This window comes from Juglans regia, chromosome 13 (genome assembly GCF_001411555.2).
Source record: "Juglans regia cultivar Chandler chromosome 13, Walnut 2.0, whole genome shotgun sequence".
Lineage (NCBI taxonomy): Eukaryota > Viridiplantae > Streptophyta > Magnoliopsida > Fagales > Juglandaceae > Juglans > Juglans regia.
In genome coordinates, this window is record NC_049913.1 from 37,442,600 (window position 1) to 37,457,678 (window position 15,079).

General features: G+C 33.5%; 1 protein-coding gene across 2 annotated transcripts; it reads right to left on the minus strand.

Annotated features, from left to right (window-relative positions):
• Nucleotides 1–419: 419 nt before the first annotated feature.
• Nucleotides 420–5,657, minus strand: LOC109007864 (protein DETOXIFICATION 14-like). Of its 2 annotated transcripts, none has more exons than XM_018987735.2 (7): nucleotides 5,299–5,657; nucleotides 2,174–2,718; nucleotides 2,006–2,092; nucleotides 1,803–1,859; nucleotides 1,456–1,694; nucleotides 1,160–1,365; nucleotides 420–811 (listed from the first exon to the last, which is right to left on the minus strand). In XM_018987735.2, exons 1-7 carry the CDS (start codon nucleotides 5,548–5,550, stop codon nucleotides 731–733), a joined length of 1,467 nt encoding a protein of 488 aa, XP_018843280.1. In that variant the 5' UTR covers nucleotides 5,551–5,657; the 3' UTR covers nucleotides 420–730. The 2 variants fall into 2 exon arrangements, with proteins under 2 accessions (XP_018843280.1, XP_035540006.1); XM_035684113.1 differs by having other exon boundaries at nucleotides 477–811; nucleotides 2,174–2,921; nucleotides 5,299–5,332.
• Nucleotides 5,658–15,079: the final 9,422 nt, after the last annotated feature.

Consider the following 15,079-nt stretch of genomic DNA (forward strand, 5'->3'; position numbering starts at 1 on the left):
CAAAACACTTTCAATTTAAAATTTTCAATTTTTTCATCTAAGTATTACAACTTTTCTAAACTCTCAAACAAAACACAAAAAATAATATTACTTTTTTAAATTTTAAAACAAAAATTATATTCAAAAATTATATTCAAATAATTTTTTAATTTAATAATATCTTTATTTAATTTTTTCTCTGTCAATTCCTAAAATCAAATCAAACATCTTAAGTCAAGTTATTTCATTACTATTCACATATATACTGATATATTCTAAGTATCCAAACGGGCCCTTAAAATAGATCCTGTAAATTGTTTTCCAAATCACAAATTTCTAAAAGACTATTGGGAATAATAAATTTTGGGTACTCCGTCCTATTCTTCTTTTTATTATTAATATTATAATTTTGCAATAATTAGTAGCAGCACTATAAGTCGAGTAAAATTGATCTCTCTATTTTATACAAATAATAACAAAAATAAAACAGACAATAAGAAAGATATGGCTCATCATCATGTTGTTTAATCTTTGCTGCCATGACAACCCACATATAGTTATGGCAATTTGGCTTGCTATTATATATCTTCCATTCTCTCCTACACAAACACAAGCCAAAATGGCAGACGCTTTATGCAAAACCTTGAGAGCAAATTACAGAAGTGTAGGTGTCAATGAAATGAGTAAGAATCTTCTGATTTCATTAGTTTTTGAACAATGGTTTCAGCTTATAACTATGACATAAGATAATTTAGCTCATAAAAGTGGGTTGTATTAATCTATTTTCTGCTGAAGATTTCCCCTCAAATATTCTGTCCCTTGCCTTGCTTGCCTGCAATGTCAAGACAACCCAGTAAAGACCACATATTTTAGCAAATCTATCAGAAGTTCAGAACATGAGAATTTAAGATGCCAGATTGTCCAACATTATATGTATGAATTTTTACTAGAAACATTTTGAATGCGTTTTAAAAGACATCTCACAAAAATAAACTCGTCAACTCAGAAATTGATGTGACTTGTTATAATATATTTTATAAAGTAGATCTAACGAATCACATTCAGTCCCATCAATCTTGAGCTGTACTTTTCTGAAATCTGAAACGCAGAATCAACTTTCTTTCTCTCTCCCTTCCAGCTTTTTGGCAACCAAAAAGAATGGTTACACTGAAGAGATTACCTGTTTTCCCCAGTCTGTACAACTTGTTATGACAAAGAGGAGAATTGCTTGCACAAAAGCACCAACTAGTATTCCAATCCAAAGGCCTTTTCCTCTCAACTGCACCCAAAAACCCAATAGAACTCCGACTGGAAGTCCACAGAGATAGTATGCCCCTAGGTTGACATAAGCACCCAGGTCCTGCCACCCACATCCCCTAGCAATACCTGATTTCATGGAATAGTAGATTGAGCTACTCAAACTTCTAAGTTTTGCAATGTAATTTTGCATTGACAAGAGGGAAGAAAAACATTAACCTGAAAGAACTCCATGTAAGCTGTCCAGTATAACCGACAGACATACCAGAGGAGCCATGGCTGTGACATAATCTACTACCTCCTTCTCATTGCTGAAAACGTAACCAAAGGCATGGCGGCTGGCATAAAGGGCCGAGCTTACCATGAGTGCCTCTGTGACTGTAATAAGCATCACAACAGTGACAGCTAGGCGTGCTGCTTGTGGATTCCCAGCTCCTATTTCATTTGAAACTCTAGTGCTATATTCCCACCCAAAAAAAAGAAGAAGATTATTATATGAATTGAAGTGGAGTTACATACAAATTTCTATGATATAGGCACTTATATGAATGTGAATTGATGCCAACCTTGCTGCAGCCCCTAGTCCATCTGGTATCATAAAGAGTGTTGAGATGGTTGCCAAACTGTTAAGAAAAGTAAAAAACTAGATAAGTTCAGCTTTGAGGAACTGATCTCATAGTCTATGACGTTCTTCATTTAAATGGAGGTTAAATTAAATCTTGAAGTTGTCATATCCAATTCTAAATCTGAAAGACCAATAGCAACTTACCACACAGACAGGACTGAAGTTTCCAGCTTTGGATTTGGTAAAAACCCTGACAGTAGGATAAGCAGCTCAAATGACCACCACTCAAGGCTATGAATAACCAACATGAGAAAACAAATGAGTAAAAAATAATGTCCTTCCACAACTGATAAAGAGCAGCAAAAAAATTACCAAATCATTACAGCAGAAGGGATGGCAAAACGGAAGAACTCTCCAATTCCTTTGAACATCTGCGTTGAAATTGGGACCCTGGTTTTTTCACAGGCACTACTGTACTTCATGTACAATCCGAGTAGAATTACGTTCAACCAATATGACATACCAATAGCTACTGATCCTCCAAGATGTTCTAGTCTAGACCTGAATACCAAAGCCCAACAGAGAGGTACATGGAAACAAAGAGTGACACAAGAGCTTACTAGCATAGGAATTATCAAGCTTTGCGTCTGAAAGTATCGAACAAGAGCTTGAAGAGTTGAATAAGCAAAGAGAGCAGGAATGAGCCACATCATGAATTTTCCAGCTTCATGTGAAATTAAAGGGTCTTGGCCCATGAAAACTAGTATTTTTCCCATATAAATCCACAAAAGAGACAGAGGGAGACAAACCAAAAATAGAGATAAAATAGCAGTGTTAGTTTGATTTCCTAGTTTTTTATATTGTCGAGCTCCATAAGCTTGCCCACATATAGTTTCCAGTGCACTTGACATTCCAAACTGTTCAGCATAAAGTTACAAAAAATCAGCCAGTTGTTAGTATATTCAGTTTACTTCCAAAGTCCAAACTAAATATACCAGACAGAGACTAAACGTTGAAAAAAAATGGTCTTTGGCTCAACTCAATCATGGCTTCAACCATTCATCTCGAATGCCAATAGAAGTGGCAAAGTGTTCAAACTCCTATGAATGCATATGGCCACCTGAAAGATACCCAAGTTTTTGAAGATTTTATGATGGGAAATGTGAATAAAACAGAAGCCAGCTCCACTCAAAATTGTCTCCCCTCCTCTTCTTTCATCCCCCAGTAGTAAGCTATTTCTTAATCAAGAGCCAGTTATGATTTGAAACCTATAATAAATACCCAAGTATTAAGCTCATCATTGTTATACTAGTATTTTTCTTCTTTGTTTATAATTATTATAATATTTTTCAATACAACCTATTGAAGAGTGAGTTTCTTTTTTCCTATAGATTCCAGGTTGGATAAAATTTAAGGAATATAATCCTTGTGTTAGCTTGGACAGCTTCACATTTGAGGATCCCATCACTCAAAACTAGGGGTGTAAACCGGTCGGTCCAGACCGGAGAAACTGACCGGTTCAGTCCGAACCGGACCAGACCGATCAAATGCATGGTCGGTTTCGGTCCAATAAATAGGAAAATTTCAGTCTTTGGTCCGGTCCTGGGGTGGAGATTTCTAGGACCGGACCAACCAAATAAAAAATAAAAATAAATAAAATATTATATATATTATTTATATAATAATTATACAATTAACAATATAAAATTTTAAATATATTATTAATACTTGTTAATATTCTATAAATTAATAATATTTTATATATATCTTCATCTAACCTATCACTATTAACAATATAAAATTTTAAATATGTTATTAACAATTTAACACTTATTAATATTCTATGAATTAACTAATATATAATATCAATTAGTTAATTATATAGTAATTATATAAATTAATAATGTAATTTCATTTAATTTATTATCGTTAACTATATAAAATATTTTTTTATTGAGTTTGTTACATAATTCACATTAATAAATCACTTAATTTAATTTAGTATTTTAAATAATTTTTTTATTAATTGATTTAAAAAAAAAAAGTCGGATCGAATGGACCGACCAGACCGGTCCGGTCCCTATAGGGTATTCGGTCCAGTCCGGTCCGGTGATGGATCAAAAATATTGATCTATCACTAGCCCGAACGGACCGAACCGGACTGGACCGACCAGTTTACACCACTACTCAAAACCATCAATAAAAACCTTACTAGCTAGTGGGACTGGACTAGGATTATTTCGCATCTCTAGCTGACTAATCCGCAGATACCTTCTTGTGATTGAATTACTTTTCCCCTCCTACTACAATCTTCAGAGTTGCCCATTGACGTGATTGATGCATTGTACTTAGATTAATTACTGCCCAAAACAGATGGCTAAACGTATTTCAGTGGACAAACTACGATTAGTTTTTAAACATGAGCTTTGCTACACAATTTTCATCACATTTTATACTTTATATTTTTTAAAATTTTTTAAATTTTTAATATATTTTTTTAAATTTTTTTTGAGTTTATTCTTTTTAAAATTTTTATTCATTATTCATATAATAAATATTTAATAAAAGAAAAAAATAATAAAAGTTAAAAATAATATAAAATGTGAAGTGTTAGGAGACTGTGAAGATTTTTTGTTTCAATATATCTAATATATCTATGTTTCCGAATGGTAAATATCACTTAATTAGTAATATCTTAGAGTTGTAAACTAATTAGAACTAAACAACACGAAGGCAACCGTGAGTAGATTGGAAACGTTGAGTTCTTATCAAGAATCTACTAGATCTCCATTTGGATGTTGAGTTGAGTTGAGTTCTTTGTGAATAGTAATGAGTTGAGATGGTTGATTGAGTTTTGTGAGACTTATCTAAGATAAGTTTAGATGTGTTTGTATGTTAAAATGAGTTTAGATATATTTATAGGAAGTTAAAAAAATTATGGATCTCACGTATAACTAGATTTTGAGTTGAATTGAATTTAGTAATGTGAAAGTTAGATGTTTAGATGTTAGATTCAATTTAAAATTAGACTAAACTAAATCAGTCCAAGTTCCAAACGGGCCTAAGAGGGTAAAAAAAAGAGGAAAAAAAACTAAGTTACAAGACAAAGCCAACCGATAACATCCTTTGATTCTCTTGTTATTTTGCAATGAAAAATTCTATTTATCATTATCACACACCACACACTATTTTTTTTCTCTTATTAAATGTTTGATATATGGATGATGAGTAGAATAATTTAATAAACTTAAAAAGAATAAAAACAAAAAAATGTGGTGTGTAGGAATTATAAGTAGCAAAGCAAGGTAATTTCAAAATTCCAAATGAAACCATATTTCAGGTCCACCTTTGTGCACAGTGATAAACCATATTATCTGATAATAATATGATCTCTAAGGTTACAGTTACAAAGGATATAGAACATAGCATGTTAAAGTTTGGGAAAAAAAAAAAAGAGATTTGAGATAAAAATGTAGGATCAAAAGAAGAAGACATACAACAGGACTGAAGCCAGAGACGGCAGCGAGAGAGATGGCAACGGCAGTGCTAGAGAGACAGAGCTCGCCAAGGTGACCAACCATCACAATTGAAATAATCTGCAAAAAATATTGCGATAAATTCACGGCCACCAGAGGCCCTGCTAAGTAACCCATCCTTTTCGCCTCTTGAGCAAACGCAGCCCATGATACGCCTAAACAACCCTCGCTCTGAGGATCTTCTCTCTCTTTTGCTAACAAGCTTTTCTCCATTTTTATCTGTCTTCCTTACAGAGTCACCCTCATACCCTGATCACTTGAAGATGTTAAAGATGAAAAGAGACGTCTATAAATTTTTTTCGGCATTTAGGGGGGGTTTTAGATTCATAGTTGAGTTGAGATGATTTATAAATAGTAAAATAAAAGTTAAATTATTTATTATATTTTATTTAAAAATTTAAAAAAAAATATTTTAAAATTTAAAAAAATTAAATTATTTATTATATTTTATGTAGAAATTTAAAAAATTGTAATGATGAGATAAGATGAGTTAACATGGATTTTAAAATAAAAATAAGACCTTGTTGTTTGTTTTTATTATGAAGAGGTTTCTACAAGTGAATGAGATGAGATGAAAATTAAAAGTTATATAAAATATTATTTTATTTTTATATTTAAAAAAATTAAATTATGTATTATATTTAAGAGATTGGTCCTGATTAGATAGTAAAAATATTTTATTTCATCTCATCATTATAATTTTATTAAATTATCACATAAAATATAATAAATAGTTTAACTTTTTAAAATTATAAAATAATAATAATATTTAAAAAAATAATATTTTGTTTGTCTAAGTTATTGTTCACCCACATATTTGGTGAGTCAAACTTACTAAAGTTAATATCTAAATTTATATAGACATGTCTAATTCAATATAATGTATTTTAAGGTTCTGTTTGAATTAAAAAATGATTTTAACTCATTTCATATCATTATTATAATTTTTTTAAATTGATATATAAAATATAATTATAAATAATTTAATTTTTTAAATTTTAAAATAATAATAATAATAAATAATATTTTATTTATTTAGGCAAGAGTGTTCAAATTCCTTTCGAAAATACTAAACGTCTCGAAAGTGTGTCTTGAAATATTATTTTTTTATTTAATAATTAAAGAAATACTTTTTAATGAAGTTATAAATTTTTTTTTATATAAATGTTTATAATAATTAAAAAAATATATAAAAAATAAAAATAAAATAAAATCGACAATTCGTGACAGCAATTCGATAGGCGTAGTATTACTCAATTCCTTTTGTCAAGGAAAATATCGCGATGACAATGAAGACACCTGGACGGTAACGAAAAACATGTATTCATTTTTGCCTCTGTGTCTCGTTTTTTAAGATTTTTGTTCATTGCTAAAAACAAAATCAGAACGTCTTTTTCGGCCATGAGTCATGACCCTTTCTTCGAGGACGGATTTTCCAGAAGAATATGTCATGTTTTATTTTCAATTTATATTTTTTTGTAGCTGACTCGGGGCCGCCACCCTCTTCTCTTTTTTTTTTTTTTTACTTGAACTTTTGAAAAGACAATTTCAGAGTTTCACAGAATTTAATCATTCACCAAACGAAACAAAAAAAAAGAATATTCTCTTGGTTAATTATTAGTTATTGGGTTATTAATATTTGCAATAATAATAAAAAGACAAAATAAAAACAAAGATTTGACACGACGCATGACATGATACTCTGTTGCGTCTTTCTTGTAAGTTTGAAGGATCCACCCGTATAGAAATTTTATATTCTTTATATTATTTAAAAATATATAATTTTATTTTTTATTCTTATATTTTATAAATATAAATGTAATAGAGAAAAGTCATTGGTCCCCCCCATCTCTTTCTTGCAAGTTTGAAGGATCGTGCCGTATAGAAATTCTATATTTTTTATATCATTTAAAAATATATAATTTTATTTTTTATTTTTATATTTTATAAATATAAATGTGATGGAGAAAAGTCATTGGTTCCTCCTCATGATCATGTGGTGTGTTAAGTACATGAGTTAGGCCACCGATAAGGTCCAGTCCAATCACAAGAGTCCGAGCTGATAAAACAAAGCTCAATTTGGAACTGGGATAAACGGAGCGGGCCAAGACAAGAGATCCAAAGGGAGGTCAAAGAGAAAGAAAAGAAAAATGTGACATGCCTCGCTAGACGAAGGGGGTGCGGAGCAGAGGCCACGTCACATTTAATGCAGCTCATAACAGAGACCACATAGCATTTAATGCGGCCTAGAGCAGAGGCCATGTCGTATTTAATGTGGCCCAGAATAGAGGCTCTGTTGCATTAAATGCGTCCCAAGGAGTAAGATGTGCGGCATTAAATGCAACCCAGGATTAGAGCAGTGAATGAAGAAGGCCCTAGGGCCATCGCTGCTCGATAAGAAAATAACGCTAAGGCTGCTCGGTAATGAAATACGAAGGACAAATTGCCCGTCCAACCCAGAACACCATCGTGGGGAAATCTAATAGTGTAAATATAAATAGGAGTCAATCCAGCGACAGGTAACATATATAAAAAATACACTACCGTCCTGGTTCAAATTTTGGTTATTTGGTTTTCTCATTGGTTCCATATACTAACTCAAGCATCAGAGGATTAACGGATCATGAGGTCCCTTCTCTCCATTTTGATTGTGCAAGATCGTGCTTGGATACCGGGGGTGAGAAGTTGCCTAGGCCCGCGAAACATTACATCAACAATAAAATAAAAAAATAAAATCATATATTTTTAAATGGTGTATAAAAGTGTGGAAGTCTAATTTTGAATAGATTTTCTTTTATCTATTAAGGAGATCAGGAAAGGATAGAAAGTTCTGCTTGGTTACCGGAAAAAATCGTTGGTTTTTTTACCTGCATATGCTCTAAGATTGACGGCACTCATGTTTTTCATCATTTTTAAGCATGCACTCATGTAAGCACTGACATATAACAGCATGCACCAACCCGTAATTAGAGTTTTCTGTTCTGCAATGCTATCATGACTCTAACTCGTAGTGGCGGACATGCATTTTCAGTGGGCAATTGAAATTTTAGAAAATATTTGAGTATATAACAAATTTTGATCAATAATTGAAAAAATAATTACCATTAAATGCAATTAAAAAAACTTTGTAAATAGAATCTTTTTTATAAGAGCACTCTCAATGGATCATTCATCCTATCCTTTAAAATATATATTCAAAACCTACTTTTTCTATCTTATATATTGACTTTTATAATATATCATATATCAGCTTATCTATTTTTTCTTCATATCATTTAAATATTATACTTTTTAATCTTTTTTATTTATTTCAAATATTTTTTTTAACTATCAATGACATCCTCATATTTTTTTATATTGTTGAGAGAAAAATTAGTTGATTGGCATATTCTTATGAAAAACTGTATAAACTTATGTTGTAACAAGTGTGTAATGTGTCAAAGTGAAAAAGGGAGGACGAAAGGAGTTGCACCGGGATAGATGGAAGACGAAAGCAGAAGGCAACTCTGGTGATCGATGGAAGACGTGCAGAAGGCACCTGTGAGGAAGGGAAGGCGCGAAGTAGGGGTGCTACCCGCATGGTGCGGGGCGGGGGCACCCCCTCCCCGCACCATGCGGGTGTTAGGGGGGCGGGGGAAAAGCCCCCATCCGCCCCGCCCCCCGCCTAGGCACTATATTATGTTAGAAAAAAAAATTTTGGTCTAAAAATATTTTTTTAGACCCAAATTATAATATAATTTAAATAATAAATTAAAATTTATAAATATAAAAAAAATCTAAACTCATTAGAGTTAGATTTTGGATTGATTTGGTCTCCTAGACTAATATTTATATAGGAGGCCAAGGCAAAACAATAGTCATCCTTAAGCAATGTGGGACTTACTAAGTCCCACATTGTTTAAGGATGACTATTGTATTGCCTTGGCCTCCTATATAAAGATTGGCCTAGGAGGCCCAAAACAATCCAATGACTTGAATATAATTTTAAGTTTTTTATAAATTGTGTATATCTATATACAATATATTTATTTAATATATATAAATAATTTTTTTTTTATATGTGGAGCGGGGGCGGGGTCATCCCGTCCCCCGCCCCCGCTAGGCCCTCTCTATGTGGGGCGGGGCCCCGCCCCTAGGAGAAAGTACATAGATGAGAGAGAAATAATTAAAAAATGATTTACATGTTTGAATAGTTACTGCTAGATATAGCGATGATATTGTAGAGAAATGGAAATTACAGATGAAATAGATCATCCGTTGGACGCCACTTTCAGACCATTTTCTTTAAATTATACAAAAATAGAGTTTTTAAATAAGTCGTTTGGAGTGCTCTAAGTGTGCCTGCAGAGAAATTTGTGGGATATTATGAGAATTCATTAAATTCTAAGAACTTAAATTGCACTGGAATTATATTTTGCTTGTTTGAGAAAATATATCAATTACTTCTTAATTTGTTTATTGTAATTCGTCTTTACATCCATTAAGACAATATTATTTCCAATAGAGTAATGCTGATATAAATTTAAAGTGTACAAGTCGTAAGTTTATTGCGAAAAAAAATTTTTTTTAATAATTTTTCATTAATTGTGGAGTTTATTTCTTTACAATAGAACTGCGTGAGACTTGAACAAATCATTATTCTTGTTTTTTAATGAAATAATGGAAAAATGCTTAATCTGGTTAACGAAGAAATGTACTTTTAATTCATCATCAAAATTTGAAACATAGAAGGATTTCTAAATGAACAATTCCTGCATACATCCGTGATGGCCGATGGATCCTCAATATCCTCTATTGGAAAGAGTAGTTAGGGCTGAGCACCGATTGATTCGGAGTCGGAGGGCCCAACCTCCGACTCCGACTCCGACTTTGTCGGAGGTCGAATCCGACCTCCGACTCCGACTCCGCGATGTACATAATCCGCTCCGACTCCGACTCCGACTTGTCGGAGCGGAGTCGGATTTTTTTATTTTATTTTTTTGTCTTTTTTAACTTCATATTTGACCCACTTTTAAAAAAAAAAAATTTTTGTGAGCTTTCAAATTTCAACTTTCTCAATATTACAATCTAAACTAAATAGAAAACCTGGACATGCATGCAATATCAATCTAATGTTATCATTATACTAAAAGAACATGCAAACAAAAACCTGCATATCACACCTATTTCAAAGGGCCAAACTTACTGATATCCACATCATCCATCATCCATATCCTCATATCCACATCCAACTAAATACTAATCACTTCAATAAACATCCACATATCACACCTACCATCCATCATCCATCACATATCTAACAAAAAAGAAATCCAAAATGTTCTAAGAGCCAACCAAAATAAATGTTCCAACAACATTTAAATATTTAATTACAAACTTTCAAATGCACCAAAATAAAATAAATTACAAGCTTCCAAATTACAATATTCTAAATGCCCAACAAATGAACCAAAATATATTAAATGTTACAAATTTCCAAATGTTCCAACTTCCAACTTTCAAGTTGTGCCTGAAAAAAAAATGAAAATATTAGTAAGAAAAACAACCCAACTTTAATATCATATGAAAAATAAACAAAGTAGAAGTAAGGTCTCGGAAACTTAAATATATATGGACCAATGGTATAAATAAAGTAGAAGTAGATAGCATAGTTGTCTTTGAAAAGTAAACAGAATTTAGCATGAAGCATTTAGTATTTTGGATAGTAGCTCAAACCTCAAAGGCTCAATATGTCAAATTGTCAATCATCTTCACGAAGTAAGTTGGCCATACCAGTGATTAATTCTACATTAAGATGTTAAAGTATAAGAGGTTAGTATCAGAAAATGTCAAAATCAACATATATAACAACTTAAAAAAATCTCTAAATACATTACCTGAGTCTAACTTATAATTCTCCGCATCATCAATGGCATCCGTATAATTTTGAGTCAAGCATATAGGAGTTGATTTCAACCAGTTTTGTGTGCACACAAGAGCTTCGACAGTTCTAGGAGCCAAAGAACTCCTAAATGGATCCAGGACACGGCCTCCTGTGCTAAATGCCGACTCAGATGCAACGGTGGTGATCGGAATGGCCAAGATATCTCTTGCCATTAGGGCAAGAACCGGATATTTGCTTGAGTTGACTTTCCACCATACCAAAATTTCAAAATTCCCCGTAGGAATCTCAACATCCTCCAACAAATACCGCTCTAGTTCAGACTTACAATCCATCAAGGATGCTGATTTTTTATCTTTATGGAATTCGAACAAAAAGTCCATGGGATCATCATCATTACCGGTACCACTATTACTCCCCATTGATGCACTAGCCTCACCACTCCGACTCCGATTTGACTTAGACCCAGTTACGCGGCCACCACAAAACCCTACATATTGTTCATATAAATATTCCATATCTCTCTTGAGGAGTACAACAAACTCCTCACCCCTCTCATCCCCCAATGTTTTGTTGAACCAATATGCTTGAGCAACTAATTTGTACCGTGGATCAAGAATGGCAGCAACAAACAACAATCGATTTATTTTTTCAAGATCACCCCAATATTTATTATATTTTGTCTTCATTCTCAAAGCCATTGAACTCAAGCGTCGATTACTATTGGTACAAAAAACATTCAAATTTTTATGAATATTAATGAGCTCTTGGACATACAAATTTGATGTAACATATAGTGTACCAGAAATACGCATGGTGACATTATAAAATACATGAAGAAACTTCGAAAAGTTTCTTATGGTCTCCCAATCATCAGCCTCAGGAGCTCCTAGACCCTTTTTCCCATGCCCATCCTCAGATAAATAAACTCTTGAGTAGGGATCCTCATCAAGCAAAAGTTGGAAGGCTTTTTGATACTTCTCAGCCACGTCCAACATAAGAAAAGTCGAGTTCCATCTAGTAGGCACGTCGAGACACAAGAAACTAGAACATGGCACTTTGGACCTATCAACACGACTTGAAAGTGGCAAGTCTTTGGGGAGAAGACTTCACATACTTAATCAGATTTCTGACTCTTATGATCGAGTCATCAACATCTTTCAAACCTTCACTCACAACAAGGTTTAAGATGTGTGCTGTACACCTCATGTGAATAAACTCGTGAGCTGCAACACAATCCTCACTTCCTATTTCCCTTGTTCTCAACCAATCAATAGCAGAGTCGTTAGAGGTAGCATTGTCCACCGTAATTGTGAGGATTTTGTCAATGCCCCAATCAAGCATATACTCCTCCAACTCCCTCCCAATCGCTGCACCCTTGTGGTCACTAATCCAAACGAATGAAATGATCCGCTTCTGCAACTTCCAATCACCATCAATAAAGTGAGCGGTCACACACATGTAATTAATATTTTGGATAGAAGTCCAAGTGTCAGTGGTCAGGCACACTCTTTGTTTGGTGGTCAAAAACATTTTCTTCAAGCTATCTTTCTCTTTCAAAAATAGCCTCATACAGTCACGCATTACGGTAAATCGAGAAGGAATTGGAAACCTAGGATCAAGGGATTTAGTGTATTCCCGAAACCCTTGGCCATCAACAACCCTAAAGGGTAACTAATCCACTATCACCATCCTAGCAAGGGCTGCCCGGATTTTTTTCTCATTGTACTTGGTCATCCCTAAGGTCTTCTCCCCTTGGCCTTCAATTCTTGCTTCCGGGACCAAGAATGTTTGAGTGTTGTCCAACTTACTCTTACGGTTTTTGGGACAAAGTTGGATGTGTGTTTTCATGGCCGAAGTGCCTTGCCTTTTGGGATGGCATTTCCATTGCCTCCCACAATGGTTACAAGTAGCTATAGGCTCTTCAGGATCACAATCGGGCACTCTTGTGAAGTGGACCCATACTAAAGACCTATTCTTAGGAACTCTACTACCAGGTGGAGGGCGAGGGTAAGAACAGAAGGCACTAGGAGTCCGAGTGCCTACCGAAGATTCTATTGGTCCGGTGGACTCTTCAACCATGGCACAAGGAGCATTAATAGGCTGTTCAGGGATGCCAGGAGAAGATGCAGCTGTGGATGTAGACGTGTTTCTGCCTTCTATATTCATGATTTAAGAACTAACGCACAACAAACAAACAAAATAATACGGTTAAGACAATCACTAAAACAGCCAAACACAGCCCCAAAAGCATAATACAAACTCATTAACTCAACTTGTGGATGTTTTACAATCACTAAAACAGCCAAATATATTTGAGAAAACAACATCAAAAATTACATATAATCGGTTACATATAATCACTAAAACAGCCAAATATATCACATATAATCGGTTACAATCACTAAAACAACCAAATATATTTGAGAAAACAACATAAAAAATTACATATAATCGGTTACATATAATCACTAAAACAGCCAAATATATCACATATAATCGGTTACAATCACTAAAACAGCCAAATATATCACTAAACACCACTGGCACTAAAACAACATCAAAAATTACATATAAAAATTACATATAAAATTACTAAACCACTGGCAGCAAGATGTTGTTTGCCTAATACAAATAAAACTATCATTTATAGAGTGAAATTAAACACATCAAAATCAGAATCACTGCAACCTCTTTAGCTTTCCATGTTCAAATCCTTCTACATCAGACTATTCGTACAGCTAGGAATTAATTATAGAACCAACAAAAATCAACATTATCAACCTCAAAGATTCGAAAAAATCAACATTATCAACCTCAAAAATTTGATTAAAGAACAGAGATGGATTTGGGTAATCGGTTACCAAGAGGAGCTGCGGCCTGCGTGACTCCGTGAGAGGAGGGTTGCGCGAGACGGCGAGAGAGGGGCTCTGCGATTCGGGCCGTGCGAGGGAGAAGCTGCGCGAGAGAGGGGTTGCGCCTGTGCGAGAGAGGGGTTCTGCGAGAGAGGGGTTGCGCGAGAGAGGGGTTCTACGAGAGGGTTGCGCGAGGGACGGGCTTCGCGAGAGGGAGGAGTTGCGCGAGAGAGATGCGCCGGCTGCGGCGCTGCGCGAGAGAGAGGGCGACTGGCGAGAGAGCCGAGAGGGCTGCGGCGCTGCGCGAGAGAGAGGGCGACTTGCGCGAGAGAGAGAGGGTCAAGGGTGCGAGTTCTCGGTCCGTAGGCTGCACTGCAGACCTAATTCTAAATTCAATACCCTCCCAGGTATCCAACGGCGCCGTTTTTGCTGTAATGAATAAGTTTTTTTTTTTTTTTTAATTTTTATAATGAATAGTTACTATAGTAATATACTAATATACATTATATACTAATTAATATGAATCTATTTTATATTATATATATATATGAAGATTCATAAAAAAAATATATGATATATATTATTATATAGGGATTTAGTTATACTAATAGTTATATTAGTATTAGACTATTAGTTATTATTAATACTATATATTATACTAATAGTGATATCAATACTATATAATATATATAGTTATAGTTATAGTCATTTAGTATAACTATATTAGTATAAGAATTTAGAATTAGTTGTAGTGATTAGAATAACTATATATTAGTATTTGCTATAATGATTTTAATTTAGTATAACTATATAATAGTATTAGTATTAATATTAGTTATACTAGTAGTGATATTAGTTATACTAATAGTTATACTAATAGTTATATTAGCATTAGACTATTAGTTATTATTAATACTATATATTATACTAATAGTGATATTAATACTATATAATATATATAGTTATAGTTATAACTTATAGTCATTTAGTATAACTATATTAGTAT

Bases quoted from the DNA above. Each gene is read 5' to 3' on its own strand.
- LOC109007864 (XM_018987735.2), bottom strand. From the start codon at position 5,550: ATGGAGAAAAGCTTGTTAGCAAAAGAGAGAGAAGATCCTCAGAGCGAG. The intron at 2,719-5,298 runs GTATGTCTTCTT...TATGCTGAACAG, and splicing joins TCTCTGGCTTCAGTCCTGTT to TTTGGAATGTCAAGTGCACT. The intron at 1,366-1,455 runs GTTAATGTTTTT...CCATGAAATCAG, and splicing joins CTTACATGGAGTTCTTTCAG to GTATTGCTAGGGGATGTGGG.